The sequence below is a fragment of the Henckelia pumila genome, chromosome 2, assembly GCF_033568475.1.
Source record: "Henckelia pumila isolate YLH828 chromosome 2, ASM3356847v2, whole genome shotgun sequence".
Classification (NCBI taxonomy): Eukaryota; Viridiplantae; Streptophyta; class Magnoliopsida; order Lamiales; family Gesneriaceae; genus Henckelia; species Henckelia pumila.
The window spans coordinates 7,117,603-7,141,902 of NC_133121.1; the positions used below are offsets into that span (position 1 = coordinate 7,117,603).

The window sequence follows — 24,300 nt, forward strand, 5'->3', positions numbered from 1 at the left end:
TCAGGCATATTATTGGATGATCGAGAATTTCCTTAAGCAAAAAATTCCAAAACAATTAAGAATGCCCAATTTGTTTTTATGTTTTTCACACAAATATGTCCTCTTGCATTTGAATTCCTCAGAGTCATCGCTTTGGTACTAAATTAAAATTCAACTCCCTTGTCTTCACTTGATTCACCCTATATGCTTACTTCAAGATTCTTCTAATTAATATTCATTACATACTCAGAGTTTTAATTAGATTCCTAATTCTTTACAAATTTGGACCATTTATATTAAGGACAAGATGGACAACGAAATAAGTCGAGCTTGATATATATACTACGTACGTTTTAGGACATTTTCAATGAATTAGAGCCATAAAATAAATTGATCATAGAATAATATATCTTGAATTTTAATATAGTTAATATTTACTCAAAATATAGATTTATGATTTATCTTAAAAAATTTCGTTTTTTTTTAAACCATTTTATGTAACGTTTTATATCTTGGTATTTTTGAATTTTAAATTTATTAAACGAATGTGGAACAAACTGAATATGCTGGAGATCGCGTTAGAGTTGTTGTTTTCTCGATGTCCTTAGAAATTAATTTATGGCAAAACTTTCACTATCTTAAATAGTTGTTCGTTTTTGGCAAGTTGTGAATTTGATACACAATTAAAGGGTGCTGGGTAAAGGTTACCCCAAGTGATTGCATATTTTTATGGAAAATTTTAAAATCGTCCCACAAGTTGTTGGCTCAATACAATAAAATGGTTTTCTTTCCCCACTTGTATTCATTTTTCGTAACAATTGTTATTATACACACGATATTACTGAGATGTCCAACGTCATGTCCGTATTCTAACGAAAAAAAAAACTAAAAATACGTCTCGACATACATCATTTTCTTATGAATATGCGCACACACATATATACATGCATGATATTAAAGGGTTTTGGGCTAAGTCCCATATATCGATCGAGTTGTCTATTTTCGAGGTGGGGGTGGAGGGGGCAAACACCATATTTAATATAAAAACTTACGTATCAGTAGATGAAACAAAATAAAATAGAACAAAAGATTAAAAAGAAAAAGGCGAGAGTGTCACATGTGGGAGGTGCGATAAGATCCAAACAGAGAATGATAAAAAATGGATTGCATATGGACCCTTTTGATATGATCCATATTACGGAGTGTGATCTTCACATGTTACTCCACATTTGCAATTCTCTTCCGTCGCTTGCATGCCAGGTTTCTTCCCCCTGTCTCGTGGATATCATTGGATATATATAAAAGTTTTTTATGCACATTTTTGGATACTTGTACTTGGTTGTGTTGCTCGTTACTAGCTATCCTGGATCAAACACACACACACATACAGAGTTTTTTCCTGCTAGAATCGAATTAAAACATGCAAAACTTTGCTCCTATGATGTGTCAAAATTTGGCGTCAATAAATGCAATAAATTGGGATTTTTCCTTTTTATCTCAAGTGCTGACATGCCGTCGGATATGTTATATCAGCTCAAAATCGGATAAATATAAGGTTGAAAGTTTTAAACGAGGTTCAAACCATAATTTTCATCAGTAAATCAGATATATGTATATACATATGTAGTACACTACAAGTGGGAATATTTGTGAATATTAAAAGGAGTATGGAATTCATGAATCAGAGGGCCCGTACTCAATTGTTAAATTGACATGGAAAAAGACCATTCTTTCCTAATGTTGATTGCATGCAGCACAAATATTTGGCTGCGTATTGAGTCATCCGAGGGTCCCTCGATTGTGAAAACCTAACATGCAACTACTCCTTATTTAATTTTACTTCCTCACTCTCATTGTTCTTGGAGATGCAACATTTCTATACAATATTTAATTACTCCATATCATGTCACCTTTAGGGTTCACAAGCTTATCTATTGTCTCAAAGTGTGTACAATTAATGGATCATTAGCTAGACACGTAAAATTTTGTGAGCTAGACACATAAAATTTTGTGAGTTTCTTTTCTTTTCTTTTTTTGCCCCTTCATATCTATGTGTGTGTATATATGTAGCCTACCTACGCTTTGGTACTGTACATATCAATCATTTGCCATGGCGAAACAAAAAAGGCAAATATATATGTTCGCTCACACCATCAAGTAATTTATCAGAAATTTCAATATGTGTTTCCTTTTCTAAAATAAAACTTCAATTTTCGCAACATAAATTTGTTATCTTATTTTTGGAGTGTAAGTCGTTCCTGAGATATTCGAAACTCGATTCGATAAAAACTCGTTCGAACTTGTTTAACGAGGTTTTTTAAGATAAACGAACCAAGCTCATTCTTTATATTTTCGGCTCATTAGCTCGTGAACACACTCATTAGTAGACTTGTGAGTCAGCTCTTAGAAGAAAAAAAATAATATTTTTGATATTTGATTTATAGATTTTATATTTTTACTTTATGACAAATATGTAAAAATGTATTATATTAAAATAAAATTACAAGTTTTAATAAGAATATTGTTAATTTTTTTTTTCTAAATATAGATTTAAGATTTTAATTAATTCAATGAATATTTAAATTTATAATTTATATGTATTAAATTCGTTTATGCTCGATAAAAGTTTGAATAAGTTTTTAAGCCGTTAATATATTTGTTAAATAAAGCTCGAGCTCGATTCGATTATAAACGAGTCAAATTCAAACATTCAAGATCGTACTTTGGCTCAACTTGACTCGATTACATCTCTTACCCTCATAAAAAAAATCTTGAGGTGCCGTTCCTGAATGATTCAAAGGAGTAGTCCGTAGCTAGAATCTACCGCTATACACAATCGATGCATGAGTGGACAAATGAATAAGTATCGATCACACACACAAAATTGCAAGAAATCAAATAAACAAGCTGTCCAATGACAGAAAAATCATAGCCACATCAAAAGAGTATAAATAATGTTGCGATGCTGAAGTACTGTTCAATTAACAATTTGTCCCCACCTCACCCAAAGAATATATGACACAAATATAGAGGAAAAGGGCAATTCTTGAAGTAGGTGTACGCAGTTAACAGCATAAGTTTTGGGATTTTAATATTATTCGTAATCCTCAACAAAAATGATTTGTGCATGATGAGTCTATACATATAGCCCGTGAGTAAGCCAAAGCTTTACTGCATTCAGCCTTTACTGTTACGTGACAAATTACAAGTCCCATATGTTGACAAAAACTCAATAACTCATGCCTGCCCTCCCACCTCACATGTCCCTCGTCCGCCTAGTGGAATTCATCTTGCCTCCTAAAATCAAAATTTTAAATTATATTTATATGATATCTTTTTTCAAAAAGAATGCACATAAATATAAATTTTTTTTATATCTAGTTTTTTTTTAAAAGTAAATCATGGAGTTAGTGAGAGTTTTTAGTGGAGTAGTGGATAAAAAAAAGTAATAATTAAGAAGGAGAAAGGTAAAACGAGAAGAAAAGAAGGTGTCATCATACAGTTAATTTTTATAAGCCTCTCAGGTATTATAAAATAGTAGATATGTGTGTCACTGTGTGTAACTAATATGTATATATATTTAATTGATAAATATAATAGATTGATCAATCAAAGTCTACAAACTTGGGAAAGACGGCTGGATTTTACAAAGATATAAAGGGTGATTGAATTGGAGATATGCCCAATTGATGCTTTTATGTGTAATAATTCTTCTTTTTAAATAATAATTTCAATAAAAAATTCTGATAAAATACTCATTTCATTGATTTTTATTTAATATTTTCACACACATAATGCGTGTATGAAATCGCCAACATAAAATTTCAAAATATCAAAAGAAACAAATTAAAACCCTACTCACAACGACATATATGTTGCGTATTGAGAATGACTTGATCTAGACCATAATTAAATGTAAGTATTTAATTCTAATAATTAGAAAAAAACAAAACTTACATTTTAAAAAGGTAATCTTTTCTTGGCCGCTCCTCCTCCTCCTCCTTTCTCCGTTTGCACCTTCTCCTCTATATTACACCCTTTTCTGATTTCAATCTCCCCCTTTTCTCTGGTTTTTAAATATGCACATACCACTATAGTACTAGCCTTGGAAAAAAAAAGTCTCCACTTTTATTTCTTTGTTTTCTTGAATAAGTCACTTTACAAGTTACAATATATATGTTGAAAAAGTATTAATTTCCCTAAACTTGCTTGATTAAAACCAAGATTCTATCAATTACCCTTTGAAAGATCCCACAAAGAGAAATGATTTGAACCCCTTTTTGGAAAAGTTGAAGAGTCGATTTCCATTTGATTCATTTGCAGAATTTTCCTTCAAAAATAAAAAGAGATAATGGATCGTTTCGCAATTCCCAATTGTCAGGTACCACTTCCAGTCTAGTCCCTTTCTCTCTTTCTGTCCTCCTTTCGGTTCTTGCTGAATTCCCTTTCTTTGTTCCTCCAAATTCCCTTTTCATCAATATATATAAATCTTTCTTTTTTTTCTTGTCATAACAATAATTAATCTTTTTCTGGTTTTTGATCTAATATTCCCAATGGTGCAATTCACCGAAATATTACCCCAAATATTGAACCAAATCCCTCCATTCCCATCTCTTCCGATGAACAAGAACCAGCTGTTCCGTGCCCGGCCCTGGCCGGGATTCCCGACGCCGAAATCCGTCGGAAACTTCGGGGACGCGAATTGCATGGAACAGCTCCTGATTCACTGCGCAAACGCCCTGGAAAACAACGACGCCACTCTCGCTCAACAAATCTTGTGGGTTCTCAACAATATCGCCCCTCCCGACGGGGACTCCAATCAGCGCCTGGCTTGCGGCTTCCTCCGCGCTCTCATCGCACGCGCCGCCAAGATCGGAACTTGCAAACTCCTCACCGCCATGGCTAATGTCCAAGCAAATCATCTCGCCATGAACAATCACAAATTCTCCATCATAGAGCTCGCGGGCTTCGTCGACTTGACTCCGTGGCACAGGTTCGGTTTCACCGCCGCTAACGCGGCGGTTCTTGAAGCCGTCGAAGGGTACTCGGTGGTTCATATCGTTGACTTGAGCTTAACACATTGCATGCAAATCCCCACACTCATTGATTCCATCTCCACGCGGCTCGATCCGCCGCCGCTGATCAAGCTTACGGTAGCCGGGACCATGGAGGATTTCCCACCCATGTTGGATCTCTCTTACGACGAACTGGGCATGAAATTAGTCAATTTCGCAAGATCCCGCAATATCATGATGGACTTTAGAGTCATTCCCTCGAGTTCGAAAGATGGGTTCTCTACTTTGATCGAGGAACTCAAAATGCAACATTTCGTACGTGCCGAAAATGGGGAGGCACTGGTCATAAACTGTCACATGATGCTTCACTACATCCCAGAAGAAACCCTATCATCCAACATTATTAATCCAAATCAACCTCAAATTTCGACCCGAACCTTGTTCCTCGAGTCCATACGCGGTTTGGATCCCACGGTCGTCGTGTTAGTCGACGAAGACGCGGATTTCACGTCGAGCAGCCTGGTGAACAGGTTGAGATCGGCTTACAATTATCTTTGGATACCTTATGATACCATGGACACTTTTCTGCCGCGGGGAAGCAAGCAGAGAGTTTGGTATGAAGCGGACATTTGTTGGAAGATAGAGAACGTGATTTCGAACGAGGGGCCTCAGAGAGTGGAGAGGCTGGAACCGAAGAGCAAATGGGTGCAAAGAATGAGGGATGCGTGCTTTCGAGGCGTCGGATTCAGCGACGATGCGATTATGGAGGTGAAGAGTATGTTGGACGAGCATGCAGCTGGTTGGGGAGTGAAGAAAGAAGAGGAAGATCATGTTGTGCTTACATGGAAAGGACACAATGTAGTTTTTGCTACTGCTTGGTTGCCTGTTTGATAGATGGTCGCCATTAATTGTATTGTTTGAGGAATTTTTATTACAATATTTCCTGCCTAGATGATCAAGATCTTGATTGTTATAATTCTTAATATCATGGATAGAAATTATTCATTTCAGCTAGTTACGACGATCCCCCTCTAGGGGCCGGAAATCTCCGGCAGAGCTTTGGTCGTGCATGGTGTTTGATTGAGCTAAAGTAGGTTTCAAAGCTTGAGTTATTATATTTTCTACTTAAAATTTCGGAAAAATTGCAAATTTGGTTTTGTATGTTTGTTATTTTACGATTTTGGTCATCTATATTTTTATATTTCAGTTTTAGTCCTACATATTTCGATTTTTGGCAATTTCGGTCCTTTTTATTCAAAAATGCTTGCGTGACACTATACACGTCAACTCCACATCAGCACTGAATTTGTGTCACGTCAGTTCCATGTCGAAAAAATGACTAAAATTGCCAAAAAAATAAAGATAGCAGACTAAAACTGAAATCTGAAAATATATAGGACTGAAATCGCAAGTGACAAACATATAGGACCAAAAAACAATTTTTCCTAAACTTTTCATGAAGCACATTTTTAATTTTAGCACCTCATTTACAATAATAAAGAGCATTTCCAAGAAAAAACTTAAATCTCGATAATATAACTGGGTCATTTTTCATTTTTAACTTGGTTTTTATTTCCGATTTTTTAACTCCCGAATCTTTCATCGTAGGGTCGACGTGATACTAAAATATGAGATTCTTAGGCTCTTATAAGCTAGATCTTCTACTCATGGCGAGGTTAACTTGTAAAATAAGAGGGAATCATGTGATATATCTAATGTTTATACACCGTTGGATCCCACGAGAATTTATATATGTGGCTGTATGTTTGATTTGGAAGATGAGATTATTGAATGATAAATAATAATAAAAAAAAAAGATTGATGTATAAATATAATGTAGAATGATAAAAAATATTATGCTTGGCGTGATTTTTGCGTGCAGGATAGATTAAGAGTTTTTTTGTAACTTTGAACCAAAATTACCCTTCATTCATAATAAAATACCAGGTGAGAGAAAATATTATTGGGTAGTTTTTTGGGTGTAGGAAAAGGGATAAAGTTGAAAATAAGAAAATTATTATAAAAGGGATAGATAGTATTAGGTGAGATAAGGTATTATTTTGTATGACTTAATAGAGGCTTATCTTTCGTACACATGATTGAGCCAATTTATTTAAAATTATACCAAACAGATTATTTTGTATGACTTGATAGAGGTTTATCCATCGTGCAGATGATTTGAGTCAATTTATTTAAAATCGTATCAAACACTAGTTTAACCAATGTGACAAATAATAATCCAGTGTAATCCTTTGTACCAAACTGGTTGTTAGCGCTTTGTTTCTTCTCATCTCAGATGTCGCCTTGTGAGGAAAAAAATAAACCAAAACGAACTTGGACCTTTTTCCACAAATGAAACTCGATGCTCAATTCCTTATAATATCCGCGAGACAAAATACGATTACAGTTGAAATATCTCGACATTTGATGTTACACACAAGTATTTTATTTCATATACTAATGTATATGAACGACAGTCGACAATGGAACAAATTTGTAATTTTATTTCTTACAGAATACTATCAATATAAGTATTCAATTATAAATGGTTAATTAAATCTTCCACAATCGAAGCGGATATTTCCGTTCCTCCCAGACTTGACTCCGACCCGGCCCAACTTAGTTATAGCCTCAACAAAAGCATTGTTGAAAGTGAGTGGCCTTTTGGCCCAAGTATTCACGGTTAGCCTGGACCTTCGGTCCGTGAACAAAATCTGGTCCGATGTGAACAGGCCCTTTCCATTTTGAAGGTTTAAGAAGTAGGCGTTGTCAAATTTTCTTGGTGTTGTTGGGTCCATATCAATGGCTATTGTTGGGTCCACTTTTCTTGGGCACATCGACTGTAATTGGGCCGCATATTGTTTGTTGAGAGTTGGGTCCACTGGATTTCGACGGCTGAAACTGTATATTCTGTTGGAAAATTTGCTGCAGTGGGAGAAGCCTACGGTGTGGCATGCTGTAGACGATCAAGAAAATTGGAGTAAGATATTCTCAATTTTTATGATTTTATATTTAAAATCTTATTAGATGATATGTAGCTTAATGTTATTTAATAAAATTGGAGTAAGATATTCTCAAAAAATTTTACACTTGATTTTAAGAAAATAAATATTTTAAAAAAGTTTTCAAAAGGGAATCCATCATATGAAAAATGTGATTGCAATTAAAATGTACCTGAGAGAGCAATCATGTCATTCTGAGTGAGGTTTTGACGGGAGAACATGGCGTTAAGTTGGTTCAAGTTGAAAGTGGGCTGCGGTAAGTTCCCATTTACATCAGCAGCATTGGACCTTAGCCCATCAAGTCTACCCAATTCCACTGCATATGAAGGCCCACCCGCCTGCATCCATCATTTTTTTTATGTATTAATGTTGATTTTTATTTATCTATATCTATATATAATATATAGATACAGACACATCACACACACACATAAAATGCACATGCATTATACACCCTATATTTGATTAATATGTGCGATCGAGGATCTTGATTGATACCACTTTAATGTGTACGAATAAAAAAGTAGCTTTCATGCATGTTTCACTATAATATTTACACACACGAATATAGAAAGTATGCTTTTTTAAAAAAAAATGAAAAAGGAAAAAGAGAAGGTGTGAGTAAATATTAAATTAAGAGTGATGCTACATGTACACGGAAGGTTACACGTTGGGTTACATGTTACACTTGACATTACATAAATATCCTTGATGTATTTTGGAAAGAATTTTTTCAAATAAAGTGAAGGATAATTTTGTAATTTCATGTAGAATGTGTAACCCAATGTGTAACCTTCTATGTACATATAGCATTTTTCTTAAATTAAAGAGAAAAATATACAAACCAGAGCAATGACATCTCGAGTAGCCATTGCAAGAATATCAGCACAAGAAACCCTATTTTTGCAACTTGGAATCTGATCCACTGCTGCTTTGGCTTTGATCACAGTATCAAATCCATCTCCGGCCAACGATAAATTATCTGGATGGTCCTTTTCAGCTTTGTTCCCCGGCGTCGATGCCACTATCACCGATGCATCGCAACCCTTCATTATTTCATACCAACTCATATATATTTTTTTTTTCTAAAAAAAATAAATAAGAATGTATAAATTGATGAAAAAATGTTACGTACTTGAACAAAGCAATCGTGGAAGAAGAGACGAATGACAGACGGGACAGTAACAAAAGTTTGTTGGAATTTTAGGGTGACGGCTTGTCGAACGATGTTCTCCACGTTAGGGCATACGTTTGCGTAGTAATTTTTTTTGAGCTGTGCACTAGTCGAGCTCGAACACGAAAACATAATACATATAAAGAGAGATAATATGGTTAGGGGACGACCCATTTTTAATTTTTGAAGGAAATGTGGTGGAGAAAGATGGAGATTAGCGAGGTTTAGTGAAATTTATATATGTCGACTTTTGAATAAATCATTGACTTTTAAAGATATTAAAAAGATGTGATGTGGTGTGTGATCTAAGTGCCAGTTGGCGGCGAAGAATCAATCTGTGTATATGTACAACGAGGAAAGCATATTATATGTAAAAAGTTTAATGATATATTGGATGATTGAAAGGGACATATTTCGCATCACATGGAATATGATTTGGTGTCTAAATCATACATGTGCACAACTAGGATTTCAGGGGAATGACAATTTCAGATGAGGAATGATTCAATAAATAAATTTAACTAAAGATGATTATCAAAATTATTATTATTATTATTATTAAATTCGAACTTTGAGAGTGTGGAGAAGAGGATTTGATTAAAATATGTAGCTAGTAATAAATATGAAGTCAAACATAATAATAAATAGTACACATACAATAAGACTAATTAAGTATAAATCAAGAGCATCTTCGCTTGGGCCACTCCATGTGAAAATAAGGAGAAGTCTATTCATGAATATTAGAAGCGTGTTCGAGTTGATAATGTATGTGAGTATTTGATTAACAGTTATGATTTCGATTTATGTTACTAGCATCTTTTTTTTTGACTAATTTATTGCATAGAGTTTGTATAACTTGGTTTACGTGATTAACATTATTTGTATGCCATTTCATTAACACGAAATTTTGTCAAGTACACGTCAAAGGATAACATGCACGAAATCCAAATATAACAAAATATAAGAAGAAAAGTCTATATATTCAAAATATAAAAAATATCATTTATATATATATATATATATATATATATATACCAGCAGAAGTACTTGCCTCCTTAAATTGCACTCTAGCTAAAACAATATTTTAGTGAAGTTAGGACGTCTATAATCCGTAAATTTATGGGACGAGTATAAATCTTCTCTGCTTCGAATTTATTCCAAATATACCTATTATTTTTTTACCATTTCCTTTTATTTATATTAATATCTATTTATAAATAAATCAAAATTTCTAGATATTAATTTTTTTTAATTTCTGTAAACAATCATTCTATTATATTTATATTAATTGAGTGTTATGGTAAATGTTATATTATGCATAAATAATCTTAGCATAGTATTAAATACTTCAAAGTTCAAATAATTCCTTATGTGGCTATCGTTTTATTTGGAACATATTTAAATAGTATTTGGGAGAGCTTCTAAGAAACATTTCTCAACTTTTTCTTTGCAAAATTTTGAAATTTGATAAATTTTGAAAAGAAAAAGTTGAGAAGTGTTTCTTAAAACTCTCTCAAATACTACCTTAATTTTATTAACCGTTTTTGTTCTATTAAAATTATTATTGTGCGTCCGCTACGAAATAAAATAATATTTAATTCTATACACAATATGTTTTCGTAAGTTTTCGTTTTCTAAATTTTATCTTGATTAATTAAATTTATGACAGGGCCCATCCATGCTTGATGTTCCAGTCTAGCATTCGATGTAAACATTTGGAAGATTACAGATAACCGGATAGCTAATAAAATTATATTTTTTTAATTGGATTTTATTAATTAGTGGCACGATCACGGCACTCGGACAAATAATGGAAGCCACTCAAAGTTAGTTTTAATTGTTTAATAATGATTGATGTTTGAATTCTAAATTTATTAATTCATAATTTAATTTCTAAGAGTGCCGTTTGGTCACGGAAGCCAACCAAAGAAAATCACTTATTTTTTTAAAAAAGTGTTTTTCTTAAAAATTTAGGTGTTTGGTTACAATAGCAGTTATTAAAAAAAACACTTATTTAAGCCCAAATAAATGCTTTTTTTAAAAGCCGGAAATTTTGACTTTTTGGCTTTGGCTTTGGCTTTGGCTTCTGATTTTATTTAAAAAAATCACTTTTTCAACATTTATCCAAACGCTAAAACATCTTCTGCTTTAAAAAAAAAATAAATAAAAGCACTTTAAAAAGCTGGACTTTTTTAAGTGTTTATTTAAGCCAATGAATTTTGTATCCAAACCAGCCCTAATTAAATTAATAAGATATATTAATACTATATTTCATTTTTCCCCAAATATATAGACTTTTATCATATTTATTATTTTTTTTTTACTATTTTACTAATATACCAATGTCAATTTAATATTGGAAAACGTGTAAGAATTTTATGAATAAATTAAATAAGGATAAAATAAAATTTGTATATGTAAATTTATTTTTTCAATAATTTTTCTTAATATGTTTGTTTATACAATTGAAACGAAAATAATATTGTTTTTTAATGTCATAAAAAGCCTTTTTGTAAACGTTCCACGTGTAAAAGGCCGTTTATTATCAATTAACTCAGTAGGAACCTATCTAGTTAGAGGTGTTATCGGACCAGATTAAACAGGTCCCGAATTGTGGGATATATGAAATTAGACTAATCTTACATGATAAAAGATTGGATTTATCGGATGAAAAATGCAACTCAATTACTTAAAAAAATGTAACTCAATTTGAAGCTAGAATATAATTGAAAAATATTGGGAGGAAATCGTTCAAAAAACTCGATCCAATTCGATATTCGTGTTAGATTTGATTTAAGTAGTGTTTGAGATTGTTTTTAAAAAACACATGAGTTTTTTCTTCATAAAATTTCATAAATTTGGAACCAATTTAATTAGTGTCGGTTGAACCGATTAAATCAAACTATCATGTATTTTGATACCAAATTCAACCGTCCCTATGCCGGGGTAGTAAAATCAATGTCACCACTCACCACTTAACTAGCTAAGGTCTGTCAATTCGGCGCGGGCTGGCCCGAATTGACGGCGAGTTGAAAATACTTCAATTCAACATAACTCAACCTGTCATAGGTTATAGGTTAGACGGGCCAACTTTTCAAAAATAATAAAAAATTCAAAAAAATTCAAAAAAATTAAAAAAATCATACATAAATAATAATAAATGATATACATAATTAAAAACTCATTAAAAATAAATAAAACATTATAAATAATATAAAATTTTAAAATTAAACAATTAAATATAAATTATGATATAAATCATTTATAGCTTTTAATCATTTATAAAATATTTCAAATAATATAAATTGTCCAAAAGTCAAAACTCATCAAACATACATAAAATATTTAAAATATTAATTATAAGATAATTTTAAAAAACAAAATAAAATTGATGGGCTGACAAAATCATGACTCAACTCGTCTTTTTTTAATGACGAAGTGGGTTAACCCGAAAGACCTAACACGAATTGACGGGTCTACATTTAACCCGGAATGGAACACAAAATAGTCACCAAAACGGGTACTAATTAAAGGCATAAGCCCAACTATACTTTCTTGAATTTGGGCTGAACAGCTATGTTGTCACCATCTACGGGTTTTTTTTTTTGCATGAATAGAAGGGCCGGCCCAGAAGTACAATATTGAATCCCAATATTTCCTAGTTATTCGGTATGCTATTTTTTATTTATGAAAACATAAATATTAATCGGTTAACATTGTTATTACTTATTATACAATAAATATGAATTCTAAAGAGTATATATCAACATGGTTTTTTATTTTCTTAAAAAAACAAATCATCCGCACAAATTGCAGTTAAATTCCCCGTTACATTAGTAAATAATTGTCACGTGTTGAGTTTTTATTCATTTCACAATTTTTTAAACATAATAAGGTAGTGTTTGGGAGAGCTTCTAAGAAGCATTTCTCAACTTTTCATTAACAAAATTTTACAAAATTTTAAATTTTTGTTAACGAAAAAGTTGAGAAATGCTTCTAAAAACTCTTCCAAACACTACCTAAATTAGACACATGACAATCCATATACAGCGAGTGAAAATCAATAGTTAATGTAACATAATTGTTGAAGAAGATATTTTCCTCTCTGTACGCTACTTTGGGTGAATTTCGCCATAGATGTTATGGTAAACATTCCGCACGTGAAATCAGATATTAGGACAACCAGACAGATAAGTACACGCCTACATTTTAGGAAAGTGCTATGATCCATCGGGTGAAATACATATAAGTACACGCCTATATTTTAGGGAAGTGTTATGATCCATCGGGTGAATTCACCCGGTGGATCTGGGCCATTCATGGGGCCGGCCCCATGAACGGCCCAAATCCAATTATGTGGGGCCCGGGCTGTTTGGACGATCCATTTCTTCAATAATAGATAGATTTGTGAAATAGGTCGTTCTCGTCATATCTACCATAAAATGTAATATTTTTAGCGTAAAAAAAATGATATTATTAATTGGTCGAACTGAATAAAAGAATCGTCTAGCGAAATTAACTATGAAAACATTTAATATGATTTTTTGTGTTTTTTTAATCGTTAAGATATGAAAATAAAAACACTAAAAGCCATTTCACAATTAAATCAATATTTTTTTTTTCATTTTCGTGGATCAAGAACCTTGTTCGAGCAACTTGCGATAGGGCATGCATCCGTGTCAGCATTTGTCCTTCATGGAAATTTGAAAAGAATTTCAGAAGCTTCAATCATGTGTGTTTGTGTGTGTGTGTGTGTGTTTTTTTTTTTTTTTTTTAATATATCGAGATCATCAATCTTCACAAACAAAACCCCTTTTGGAATCCTTTTTATATTTTATACACTCTTTGTTTTAGGGTTGCCCAGCTTGCATGAATCCCAAGTTTTAGAATTTCAAGTTTAAAATGCAGGAAAAAAAGAAAACAGCATGTTTGCCCCTTTTATAGTATTAATCAGCAGCAAACTCAAGAGAAAATGAATTAAATCAAGAAATGATTAACATAATGGCTGAAGATGAAGGAATTATGTGGTGATTGAGTTCGAAAATGGAGCCATCAGCCACGCCTGTGCTTAAAATTCAGGCTCATCTGCATTGGGAATGTAGCCCCTACCTCCCTAGCTAGCTAGCTAGGGATAAATAAGGAAAACCACAACATATTTAAAGTACTAATAAATTACTTGATGGAGAATGATCATGCACTTGTTGAAAGTTAATTTTAATTAGATGATACAATACTATATTGTATTTTTTTTAGTATATAGAACCATATTAATTGATCAAACAATGTTTATAATATAAATCGCATTAGGCATACCTAAGACTATATGACTGCATCATCATAGTAGATAACTAGATACCATTTGGAAACAAACATATATATGATTTATTTTTCTCTAGTAAATGTATAAAATGGTATGAAAAAATATCCTTAAATTATTTTTAAATATTCAATAGTCATCGTATAAGACATGACAATGATATATCTGTTATGGATTATGCCGAAATGATCATGACGATAATAATAATTGCGGAATAAAACAATCAACAAGAACACCAAGATTTACGTGGTTCACCCAATATAGGCTACGTCCACGGAGCTGCTGCAATATTTATGACCGGAGAAATATTACAAGTGTATACAAAACACTATATCTCTCACTATCCCACTCGCCGAGTATTACCGAGAAATAATTCTCTAACTCACACAAGAAAGAACACTCAAGAAACTCTTTGTTTCTTTTCCTCACTTGCTATTTGCTTCTCTCGAATTTGGGATGATAGAAACAGAGAATGGGGAGCTCTATTTATAGAGCTCCCAAACCGTGTGAATTAAATGCATCACCTCCCCACTTCCCAACTACTAGCTCCTATCTGTCAACCTCCACCAATTAGCTGCCACCTAACAAATCTCCCACTTGAAGACTTGATTTCAATCATGGCTTCACACAATCAATGCAGCAACTCATGTTTTCTCTTTCATACTTGCAGTCCGACTGAAGTCGAGCATAACTTCAGTTTGTCAGTGGTCACCGCCTTTGTGAACATATCAGCTGGATTTTTACTTCCAGGAATCTTCTCAAGCATCAAGATTCCATCTTCCAGAACAGATCTGATGAAATGGTACCGAACCTGTATATGTTTCGTCCTAGCATGATAAACAGGATTCTTTGCCAAATGAATAGCACTCTGACTGTCACAATGTAATGTGCTATCCTCAAGCTTCTGACCCAATTCCTCAAGGAATGATCTCAACCATATCATCTCCTTGCTAGCTTCTGTCACTGCAACATACTCAGCTTCAGTGGTCGAAAGTGCAACAATCTTTTGCAACTTGGACACCCAGCTTACTGCCGTACCACCTAATGTGAACACATATCCAGTAGTACTCTTCCTGCCGTCTAAGTCACCACCCATGTCGGAATCTACAAAACCCTGTAAGCCTGAATTTGACTTTCTGAAGCACAGAGATGAACTAACAGTACCTTTCAAATATCTGAGAATCCACTTCACTGCTTCCCAATGTTGTTTCCCTGGATTGCTCATAAACCTGCTCACAACTCCCACTGCATGTGCTATGTCTGATCTGGTGCACACCATTGCATACATGAGGCTTCCGACAGCAGATGCATAAGGAACCTTATTCATATAAGCATGCTCCTGCTCCGTCGATGGTGATTGGGCTTTGGTTAGTTTGAAATGACTAGCCAAAGGAGTACTCACAGGTTTAGCTTCATCCATGTTGAATTTGCTAAGCACCTTTTTCACGTACTCTGCCTGAGATAGCTTCAAGACTCCGTTCACCCTATCTCTCAAGATCCTCATACCAAGAATTTGTTTTGCAGCTCCCAAATCCTTCATATCAAATTCTTTTGATAACTCTCTCTTGAGCTTATCAATCTCCTCCAGACACGCTCCTGCTATTAACATGTCATCCACATATAGCAGTAGAATGATATATGAACCATCAATCTTCTTCACATAACAACAGTGATCTGCCTGGCACCTCAGGAAACCGTTGTTATTCATGAATCCGTCAAACTTCTTGTACCACTGTCTTGGAGCTTGTTTGAGACCGTACAAGCTCTTCTGAAGTTTGCATACCATTTTCTCCTTCCCTCGTACTTCAAATCCCTGTGGCTGCTTCATATAAATTTCTTCATCCAAATCACCATGAAGAAACGCCGTCTTTACATCCAACTGCTCCAGATGTAAATCTTCCTTAGCCACTAGTCCAAGTACTGTTCTGATAGTGGTTAACTTAACCACTGGAGAGAAAATCTCGGTGTAATCAACTCCTTCTCTTTGTTGAAAGCCTTTTACAACAAGTCTTGCTTTGTACCGTTTGCTGCCATCAACTTCTTCTTTGATCCGGTACACCCACTTGTTGTGTAATGCTTTCTTGCCTTCCGGAAGTTTCGTCAACTTCCAAGTATGATTGGATGACAGTGAATCCAACTCATCTTCCATGGCTAACTCCCACTTGGTTGAATCATCATTTTGCATTGCTTCTTCAAAGGTTTCCGGTTCACCTTTATCAGTCAGCAAAATATAGTGAAGTGCAGGGGAGTATTTCTGAGGTGGTCTGATTGTTCTCGACGATCTCCTGAGTTCAATCACCGGAGTTCGTGGATCAGCTTCTTGTGCAGTTTCTTCTTCATGGTTACTATCCTCCGACTCATTCATAGGAATATCTATCAATGGCACTTCATTTGACTTCTGGACTTCAGGACATTTATCTCCTGCTGCAATGTCTGACTTGTCCTTGTACAAAACTTGTTCATTGAAAATGACATCTCTGCTCCGAACGATCTTTCGATTTTGGTCATCCCAGAACCGATAACCAAACTCATTATCTCCATAACCAATAAAGAAACACTTCTTTGATTTCGGATCAAGTTTCGTTCTGTTGGTTGAATCGATGTGAATATATGAGAGACAACCAAACACTTTCAAGAACGAAAGGTTTACTCCTTTGCCGCTCCAGACCTCCTCTGGTATTCTGCAATCAAGTGGTACCGAAGGTCCTCTGTTGATCAGATAAGCTGCAGTGTTAACTGCATCAGCCCAGAATGATTTTGGCAGTCCAGCGTGCAATCTCATGCTCCTGGCACGTTCATTCAGGGTTCTGTTCATTCTTTCAGCCACACCATTCTGTTGAGGAGTACCAGGAATGGTTTTCTCCATCTTGATCCCGTTCTGTGCACAATATTTCTTGAATTTAAAATCTTCATATTCTCCACCATTATCAGACCGTAAACACTTCACTTTCAAGTTGGTCTCATTTTCCACCATGACTTTCCACCTCTTAAAGGTCTCGTAAACATCAGATTTATTTTTCAGAAAATAAACCCAAACCTTCCTGCTCGAATCGTCGATGAATGTGACGTAGTATCTTGAGCCTCCAAGGGATGTCACAGGAGATGGCCCCCACACGTCAGTATGAACCAGCTCCAACTTTGCTGCTTTCGGTTCTCTACCGCCTTTCGAAAAGCTCACTCTTTTCTGCTTTCCAAGAACACAACTTTCACACAGTTTGTGTTCGACATTTTTTAACTCCGGTAGTTTCCCTTTTGACATCAGCATCTTCATTCCTTTCTCACTCATATGTCCAAGTCTACAGTGCCATAGACTTGAGTTAGCTCCAGCATCCACAGCTGCTAACATGTCTCTGCAACTGGAAGTCATGTAGAGGGTTCCAGTTTTCGTTCCTCGAGCAACAATCATGGCTCCTTTGCTCACTTTCCAAGAGCCGTCACCAAAGGTCACTTTATGGCCTTCGTCATCGAGTTGTCCCACTGAGATCAGATTTCGGGTCAACTTTGGTACATGCCTCACTTTGTTGAGCTTCCAGATGGATCCGTTTGACATTTTCAAACTGATATCACCCATACCAGCTATTTCCAACGGTTTTCCATCAGCCAGGAAAACTTTTCCGTAATTACCAACAATGTAATTACTGAATACCTCACGATCACCGGTGGTATGAAATGAAGCTCCTGAATCCATAACCCAAGAATCAACCGGACTTTCCATGGATAGTACTAAGGCATCATGTACATCCTCAGTAACAGCATTTGCATTATTCTTGGGTGATCTGCAGTCCTTTTTCATGTGACCAGTTTCACCACAGCTCCAGCACTTCAATTTCTTTTCGAAGGTATTTTTGTCTTTTCCAGTTCTTGATTTGGATCTGCCACGCCATCTGTTAGAATTCTTTTCAGCACTTCTGCCCCTACTTCTGTTTTCGAGATTTAGGGCAGATCTCGATGATGTTGCTTCTCCCGAATCCCTCCTGCGAACTTCTTCACCAAGGATTCGATCTCTGACATCGTTGAATTGTAACTTTCCCTTTCCAGCAGAATTGCTAACCGCTGCCCGCATCGGCTCCCAAACATTTGGTAAAGACGCCAAAAGAATAAGTGCACGAATCTCATCATCAAACTTGATATCAACCGATGTTAGCTGGGAAACAATCGTGTTGAATTCATTGATGTGTGCCGCCACCGAAGCACCTTCCTCCATCTTCAAGTTGAATAATTTTTTCATGAGGAACACTTTATTATTTGCAGATGGCTTCTCGTACATGTCCGACAAAATGGACATCATCTCCTCCGTGGTTTTTGCCTCCGCCACGTTGTGTGCCACGTTCTTTGTTAGGGTCAATCGTATTACTCCTAACACTTGTCGGTCAAGAAGCTCCCACTCATCATCCTCCATTTTTTCTGGTTTCTCCCCGGATAGAGGTTGATGTAGCTTCTTGCTATACAGATAATCTTTAATCTGTAACCGCCAGAACGTGAAATCTGTACCGTCGAACTTATTGATTCCCGGTCCCGATCCGTCATTTCCGACCATCGCTTCACCTGCCTTAATAAAATTTCAAAAAATCTTTTCTGATGTGGAAGATCAGACAAGGCTGCAACCACAGAGCATACTCAGAATTTTAAGAATATTTTCACCAAGGCTCCCGAACACCGTAACAGCTTTGATACCAGTTGTTATGGATTATGCCGAAATGATCATGACGATAATAATAATTGCGGAATAAAACAATCAACAAGAACACCAAGATTTACGTGGTTCACCCAATATAGGCTACGTCCACGGAGCTGCTGCAATATTTATGACCGGAGAAATATTACAAGTGTATACAAAACACTATATCTCTCACTATCCCACTCGCCGAGTATTACCGAGAAATAATTCTCTAACTCACACAAGAAAGAACACTCAAGAAACTCTTTGTTTCTTTTCCTCACTTGCTATTTGCTTCTCTCGAATTTGGGATGATAGAAACAGAGAATGGGGAGCTCTATTTATAGAGCTCCCAAACCGTGTGAATTAAATGCATCACCTCCCCACTTCCCAACTACTAGCTCCTATCTGTCAACCTCCACCAATTAGCTGCCACCTAACAATATCATATATGAACAGGACTCTTGTGAGATAATCTTATAAATCTATATCCGAGAGACAGATTGATCAGATTCATATCTGCAATGAAAATTAATGATTTTGACATAAATATTGAGTGTAGGTCTCCCGTGAGACCGATCGATCCGATTCATATTCGAATTAAAAATAAATATTTTTTACAAGTCTAATTGTTAGGAGATTTGTATAACAAAATTGTGTTAGAAGATCCATATTTGCAATAAAAAGTAATGATTTTGACATAAATGTTAAGAGTAAATCTTTTATGATACAGATCGATCCGATTTATATTCGAATTAAAAATAAATATTTTTTACGAGTCTAATTGTTAAGAGATTTGTATAACAAAATTGCGTTAGACGCTTTCATACGATGTTTAGTTGTTATATCTGTGTGTGTGAGGACCCACAACCTCGATATTAATTTGCGCTCCGGCAACGCGTGCTTCGTTGTCAACATCTTGAATACAATATTCTTTCTAAATCTACGATTTCAGTCACTGGACTAGAGTCTATATATACATATATACAACATAATATATATATATATATATTATATTTATTATATTATATTATATTATACTATACAGAAGGAATTGAAGATACAAAATGAATTAATTAATATTATCTTGTTTTGGCAAAGAGACGAAACAACGAAGAGACAAGAATGAAAGAGATATTTCATCAACAATAAAATGTGGCATCCCCTTCGCTACATTACATCATTACAACCAGACATATAACATTTCATTTTCATTCATTTCAATCTATATATTAAAGTTTATTCCCTTTGATCTGATTTTCTTTTTTTTTTTATCCGTTTTATTTTATTATAATTTATAAGAAGTTCAGTGTATAAATGTAATTTATTTTTTATAAAATAAAATCATATATATTGGCTATTTTTCAATTTAAAATAAAATCGAGATATATATTGAACTTAAAGTTGGATATATTGAAATTCAAACTAATTAATAAAGTCCTAGACTGCTAGCTAGCTTCTAAAAGTTTTTTTTTTTAAGAAGGAAATTTTTTTTATATATTTTGATGATATATATTTGTTTTTTTTATGATTTTAATAAATTATATGATTATATTGTCATTTGTCAAATTTCAGTGACACAAGTTTGTCAAAGATAACGACAAAATCAATGCATTATAAGGATTTCACATATTTTCATGGGAGACTTGCTCCTTATCTTGCCCGATAATTTGTTTTGTTTTACTAATTTTTAATTATAGGCTTTTTTGATCTGATTAGTGACATGAATACATAATGAACCAAAAATGTAAAACAAGACAAGTTAACGGAACAAAACAATTATTTCCCCAATTAATATAATTATGCAATAACTCATCCCATATCCATTCTTAGTAAATTACAAATTAGTTGTGTTTAATTAGTTTGAATGAATCTATTTATTTTATTTTATTTATTTTATTTATTTTTAACATGGAAACCCGCAGCGGCTACCTTCGGTGCACACTGGGTAAACCCCCGGACTAACGAAATAGCTTTCAAATTACGTTAGCCAGATAAATCACACTAGGCAAACTCGATGTAATAGACTAGTCCAAAAAGATATTGGTAAGAAGAATCAAATTATTTTATTTAGGTTATTTTATTTGATCTTATCTCATCCAGTAACTTATATGTAACTTTCAACTGTGCAAGTACATGTGATTCATTTTGGCATGCTTTGTACTTTCATGTATTTATTTTTTTGGAACTCTTTTTATTTCCCCCTGAAGTGGCCTTTCTGATACAGAACCAACCATAGTACTATATATGATTTTCATAATATTATAATAGTAATAGTAAAGTATGATGCGGCGAATAATATACATAGACAAATTTTATAATAATATTCTGTATATGGTGAGTGGTGGATATGTCTAAGAGGGGGCATCTCTTTCACAAAGGTGGAATCAGATTGGGCAAAGGCACTGGGATTTGTTTGGCATGCCCTCTTTATCATCATCATTCAAACCAAATCCAAACTCCCCATTTGCAACAAACAATTGCTTTGATTTCTGTGTCTCAAATATTAATTTTATTCTATTGATCTTCTCTCTGCCCACAAACATATATCTATCTATCTACATATAATATATATAGCTGAAGCTGAAGATTCATGAGTATGAAATCAAATTAACACACATATATAGATCTGATGTTTTCTTGCTTCTTTGTCTGATCTCCAGATGTGACTGTATTTTGTTAATTAAGGTAAGAAGATCAAATATCTTCTTCTTCTGATTGATTCTTTTACTCCCATTAATTTTGATTGGTAAATAATATCCAAGAGAGCTAGAGAGCATGCATTTGAACATACATGATGTTTAATGGAAACAGTACTGTAGTTGAGAAAAAGACAGGAAACCACGCTTACAGATATTTTCATACGCAAAAATAATGATCGTGGCCCGAAACATTATGACACATAAAATTAAATCAAAGAAGACGTACAAAAAAACATGTGGGTTTTCACTGTCACCAACTTTTTAGCACCATACTTTCTCGCTACTCTTTTATGGTCCATAAATTTTTCTCTGCCTGTTTTCTTGAATGATCCGCAGGTGCTGTCCCCAAGTACAAAATTCGTCTCCTGATATATATTAATTCTAACTTAGATCAGATTCACTTCCGGCCGTAAGTTTGCTGATCAATATTCTGCTATGGAGTCGAGGTTTCTGAATCCATACGACAAGGAATACATGAAAATGGCTATGCTTAAGCACGAGGAAACGTTTCGGGATCAGGTCCGGTTCATTGATTTTTTCTTGGTTGGCTGCAGAATTAATTTAATTATTCTTGGTTGAAATATTTTTTATTTTTTAATTACCAGGTTAATGAGCTGCATCGACTGTATCGAATCCAGAAAATGTTGATGAAGGAGATTGCTAAAAACAGGCACAGGCCGTGGAAACGCCTGGAGATAGAGAATCGGGCCGTGGAGTTGAAGTTTTCTGAACCCGCGGGAGGAAAATCATGTAGGGTTAATTTAGATCAGGTGGAAGATGATCACGAGAATCATGATCTTGAGCTGACTTTGGGCCCGAAGAGTTACAATCATCACAAGAAAATCAAAGCTGCTGAGCAGGCTGTTAATGCATCAGATCTCGGGCCGGGCTTTTCTTCTTCGAAGAGAACAAGAAATTCGACCAGAGATCAAGAATTGTTGCTGAGCCAGCAGAAATGGGCCGGGCTGGAAATGACCACTAATTTATCAAATCAAGAAAGATTGGATAATCCCCATTGGCATTTCAAGGTCTTGAGCTTGAATATGGCTTGAAAAAATGCATTAGGTATGATTTGTATCTGTTAATCATCCACACTGATCATTCTGTGAATGTTGATTAATGTCTCATTTTACTTCTAATGGAAATTAATCATGGCGGTTTTGTCTAATTACAATTCTTCTTAATACTATTTTTACTCTCTCATCTACAACGAATTAATTATTCCGAGAATTTTCGAATTTTTTTTTTCGATTTTTCTAGAGTAGTACTGAATTAACTAAATCTGTGAAACAGATGATCTGTATATTCCATAGACAAGTATCTTGGCTTAATTCAAAAATATCTATGGGAAATCCCAAGAATGTAGCATTGTCCCACATGCGTCACATGCATATAAAGACAATGTATGTCTGGTCTCTTATTAGATTTAACCTATGTGATGAATACCAGAAATGTAATGATAACTGTTACAACTATATATATATCTCATTAAAACATTTCCTAATTAACTTATTAATCATCATATGTGGATATCATATTAAGCATATGAAAGTATAATCCAATAGCTAAAAATTCTGACAAAAAATAAGACAAAAAAAATTAAAGAAAGAATAACCATCAAGACATTTAATTAGTATCGAGATAATGTATCTTGTAATGTTGTGTATTGCACTTTCAAACGAAAGACGACAATATTGAGTTTGTTCGAAATTCATTATAAGTATAATTGATATTGAAGTAGTATTTACAACCTTCAAAAAAGTGATTAGAGCTTGCAAACTCTACCTAAATTGATATGAGATGAATCTGAAATCCCATTAATTTAGTGTTTGGAAATATATTTAAAAAAGTGAATATGTTATATGAGCTTCACTTTACAAAATCTTCAAAATTTTGTAAAGAAATCCCTGAGTTAAAATTATAAAATCATTATAATTTATAATAGAACCATTTTTTTTGGAGATTCTGTCTCCGACCGCTAGCTCGCTGATCACGAAAGCTTTCCAGTCGCAAGAATCAGAAGATCGTGTTTGCAAAACTTGCAATGCTTTTACATTTAATATGTAAGGCCGAAAGGGAATCACAATTCCATTATTGAGAGCCAAATATTGTACTTGTAATTGGAACCTTTTAACATATGATTCCATTGCTCTATTATTATGCAGGAGAGTTACCTCATTAAGGGCCCCATGAATTGTATAATTTCCAAATAATGTTAGTTTTATTCTCCTAATTGAAAAAGATAAAAAAAAAACGGGGAGAATCTCATGTAGATAAACTTGTTCAACTTTTGGTGAAATTAATATTATTATATACCATGAAGAAGTCGGCCATTCATGAAATCTTGATATTTTTTAATCATGCTTTCATTTTGAAACTAGAATATAACAACTTCCCTGAGTAAACAATGATTTGAAGTGTTTTTATGTGTCTGCCATTAAATAAACATAAGAT

At 34.2% G+C, this 24,300-nt stretch overlaps 3 protein-coding genes across 3 annotated transcripts; 2 read left to right on the top strand and 1 right to left on the bottom strand.

Annotated features, from left to right (window-relative positions):
- The first annotated feature begins 3,772 nt into the window (after positions 1-3,772).
- On the top strand, positions 3,773-6,156 carry LOC140883971 (scarecrow-like protein 32). The gene has a single exon (XM_073290606.1). It carries the CDS (start codon positions 4,533-4,535, stop codon positions 5,883-5,885), a length of 1,353 nt encoding a protein of 450 aa, XP_073146707.1. The 5' UTR covers positions 3,773-4,532; the 3' UTR covers positions 5,886-6,156.
- Positions 6,157-7,347: 1,191 nt separating this feature from the next.
- LOC140883434 (peroxidase 73-like) lies at positions 7,348-9,382 on the bottom strand. Its single transcript, XM_073289890.1, has 4 exons — positions 9,132-9,382; positions 8,842-9,042; positions 8,169-8,334; positions 7,348-7,950 (listed from the first exon to the last, which is right to left on the bottom strand). The coding sequence occupies exons 1-4, from the start codon at positions 9,342-9,344 to the stop codon at positions 7,544-7,546; spliced, it is 987 nt and encodes a 328-aa protein (XP_073145991.1). The 5' UTR covers positions 9,345-9,382; the 3' UTR covers positions 7,348-7,543.
- Positions 9,383-21,426: 12,044 nt separating this feature from the next.
- Positions 21,427-23,041, top strand: LOC140884814 (uncharacterized). Its single transcript, XM_073291678.1, has 3 exons — positions 21,427-21,832; positions 22,183-22,365; positions 22,452-23,041. Exons 2-3 carry the CDS (start codon positions 22,282-22,284, stop codon positions 22,896-22,898), a joined length of 531 nt encoding a protein of 176 aa, XP_073147779.1. The 5' UTR covers positions 21,427-21,832; positions 22,183-22,281; the 3' UTR covers positions 22,899-23,041.
- The last annotated feature ends 1,259 nt before the right edge of the window (positions 23,042-24,300 follow it).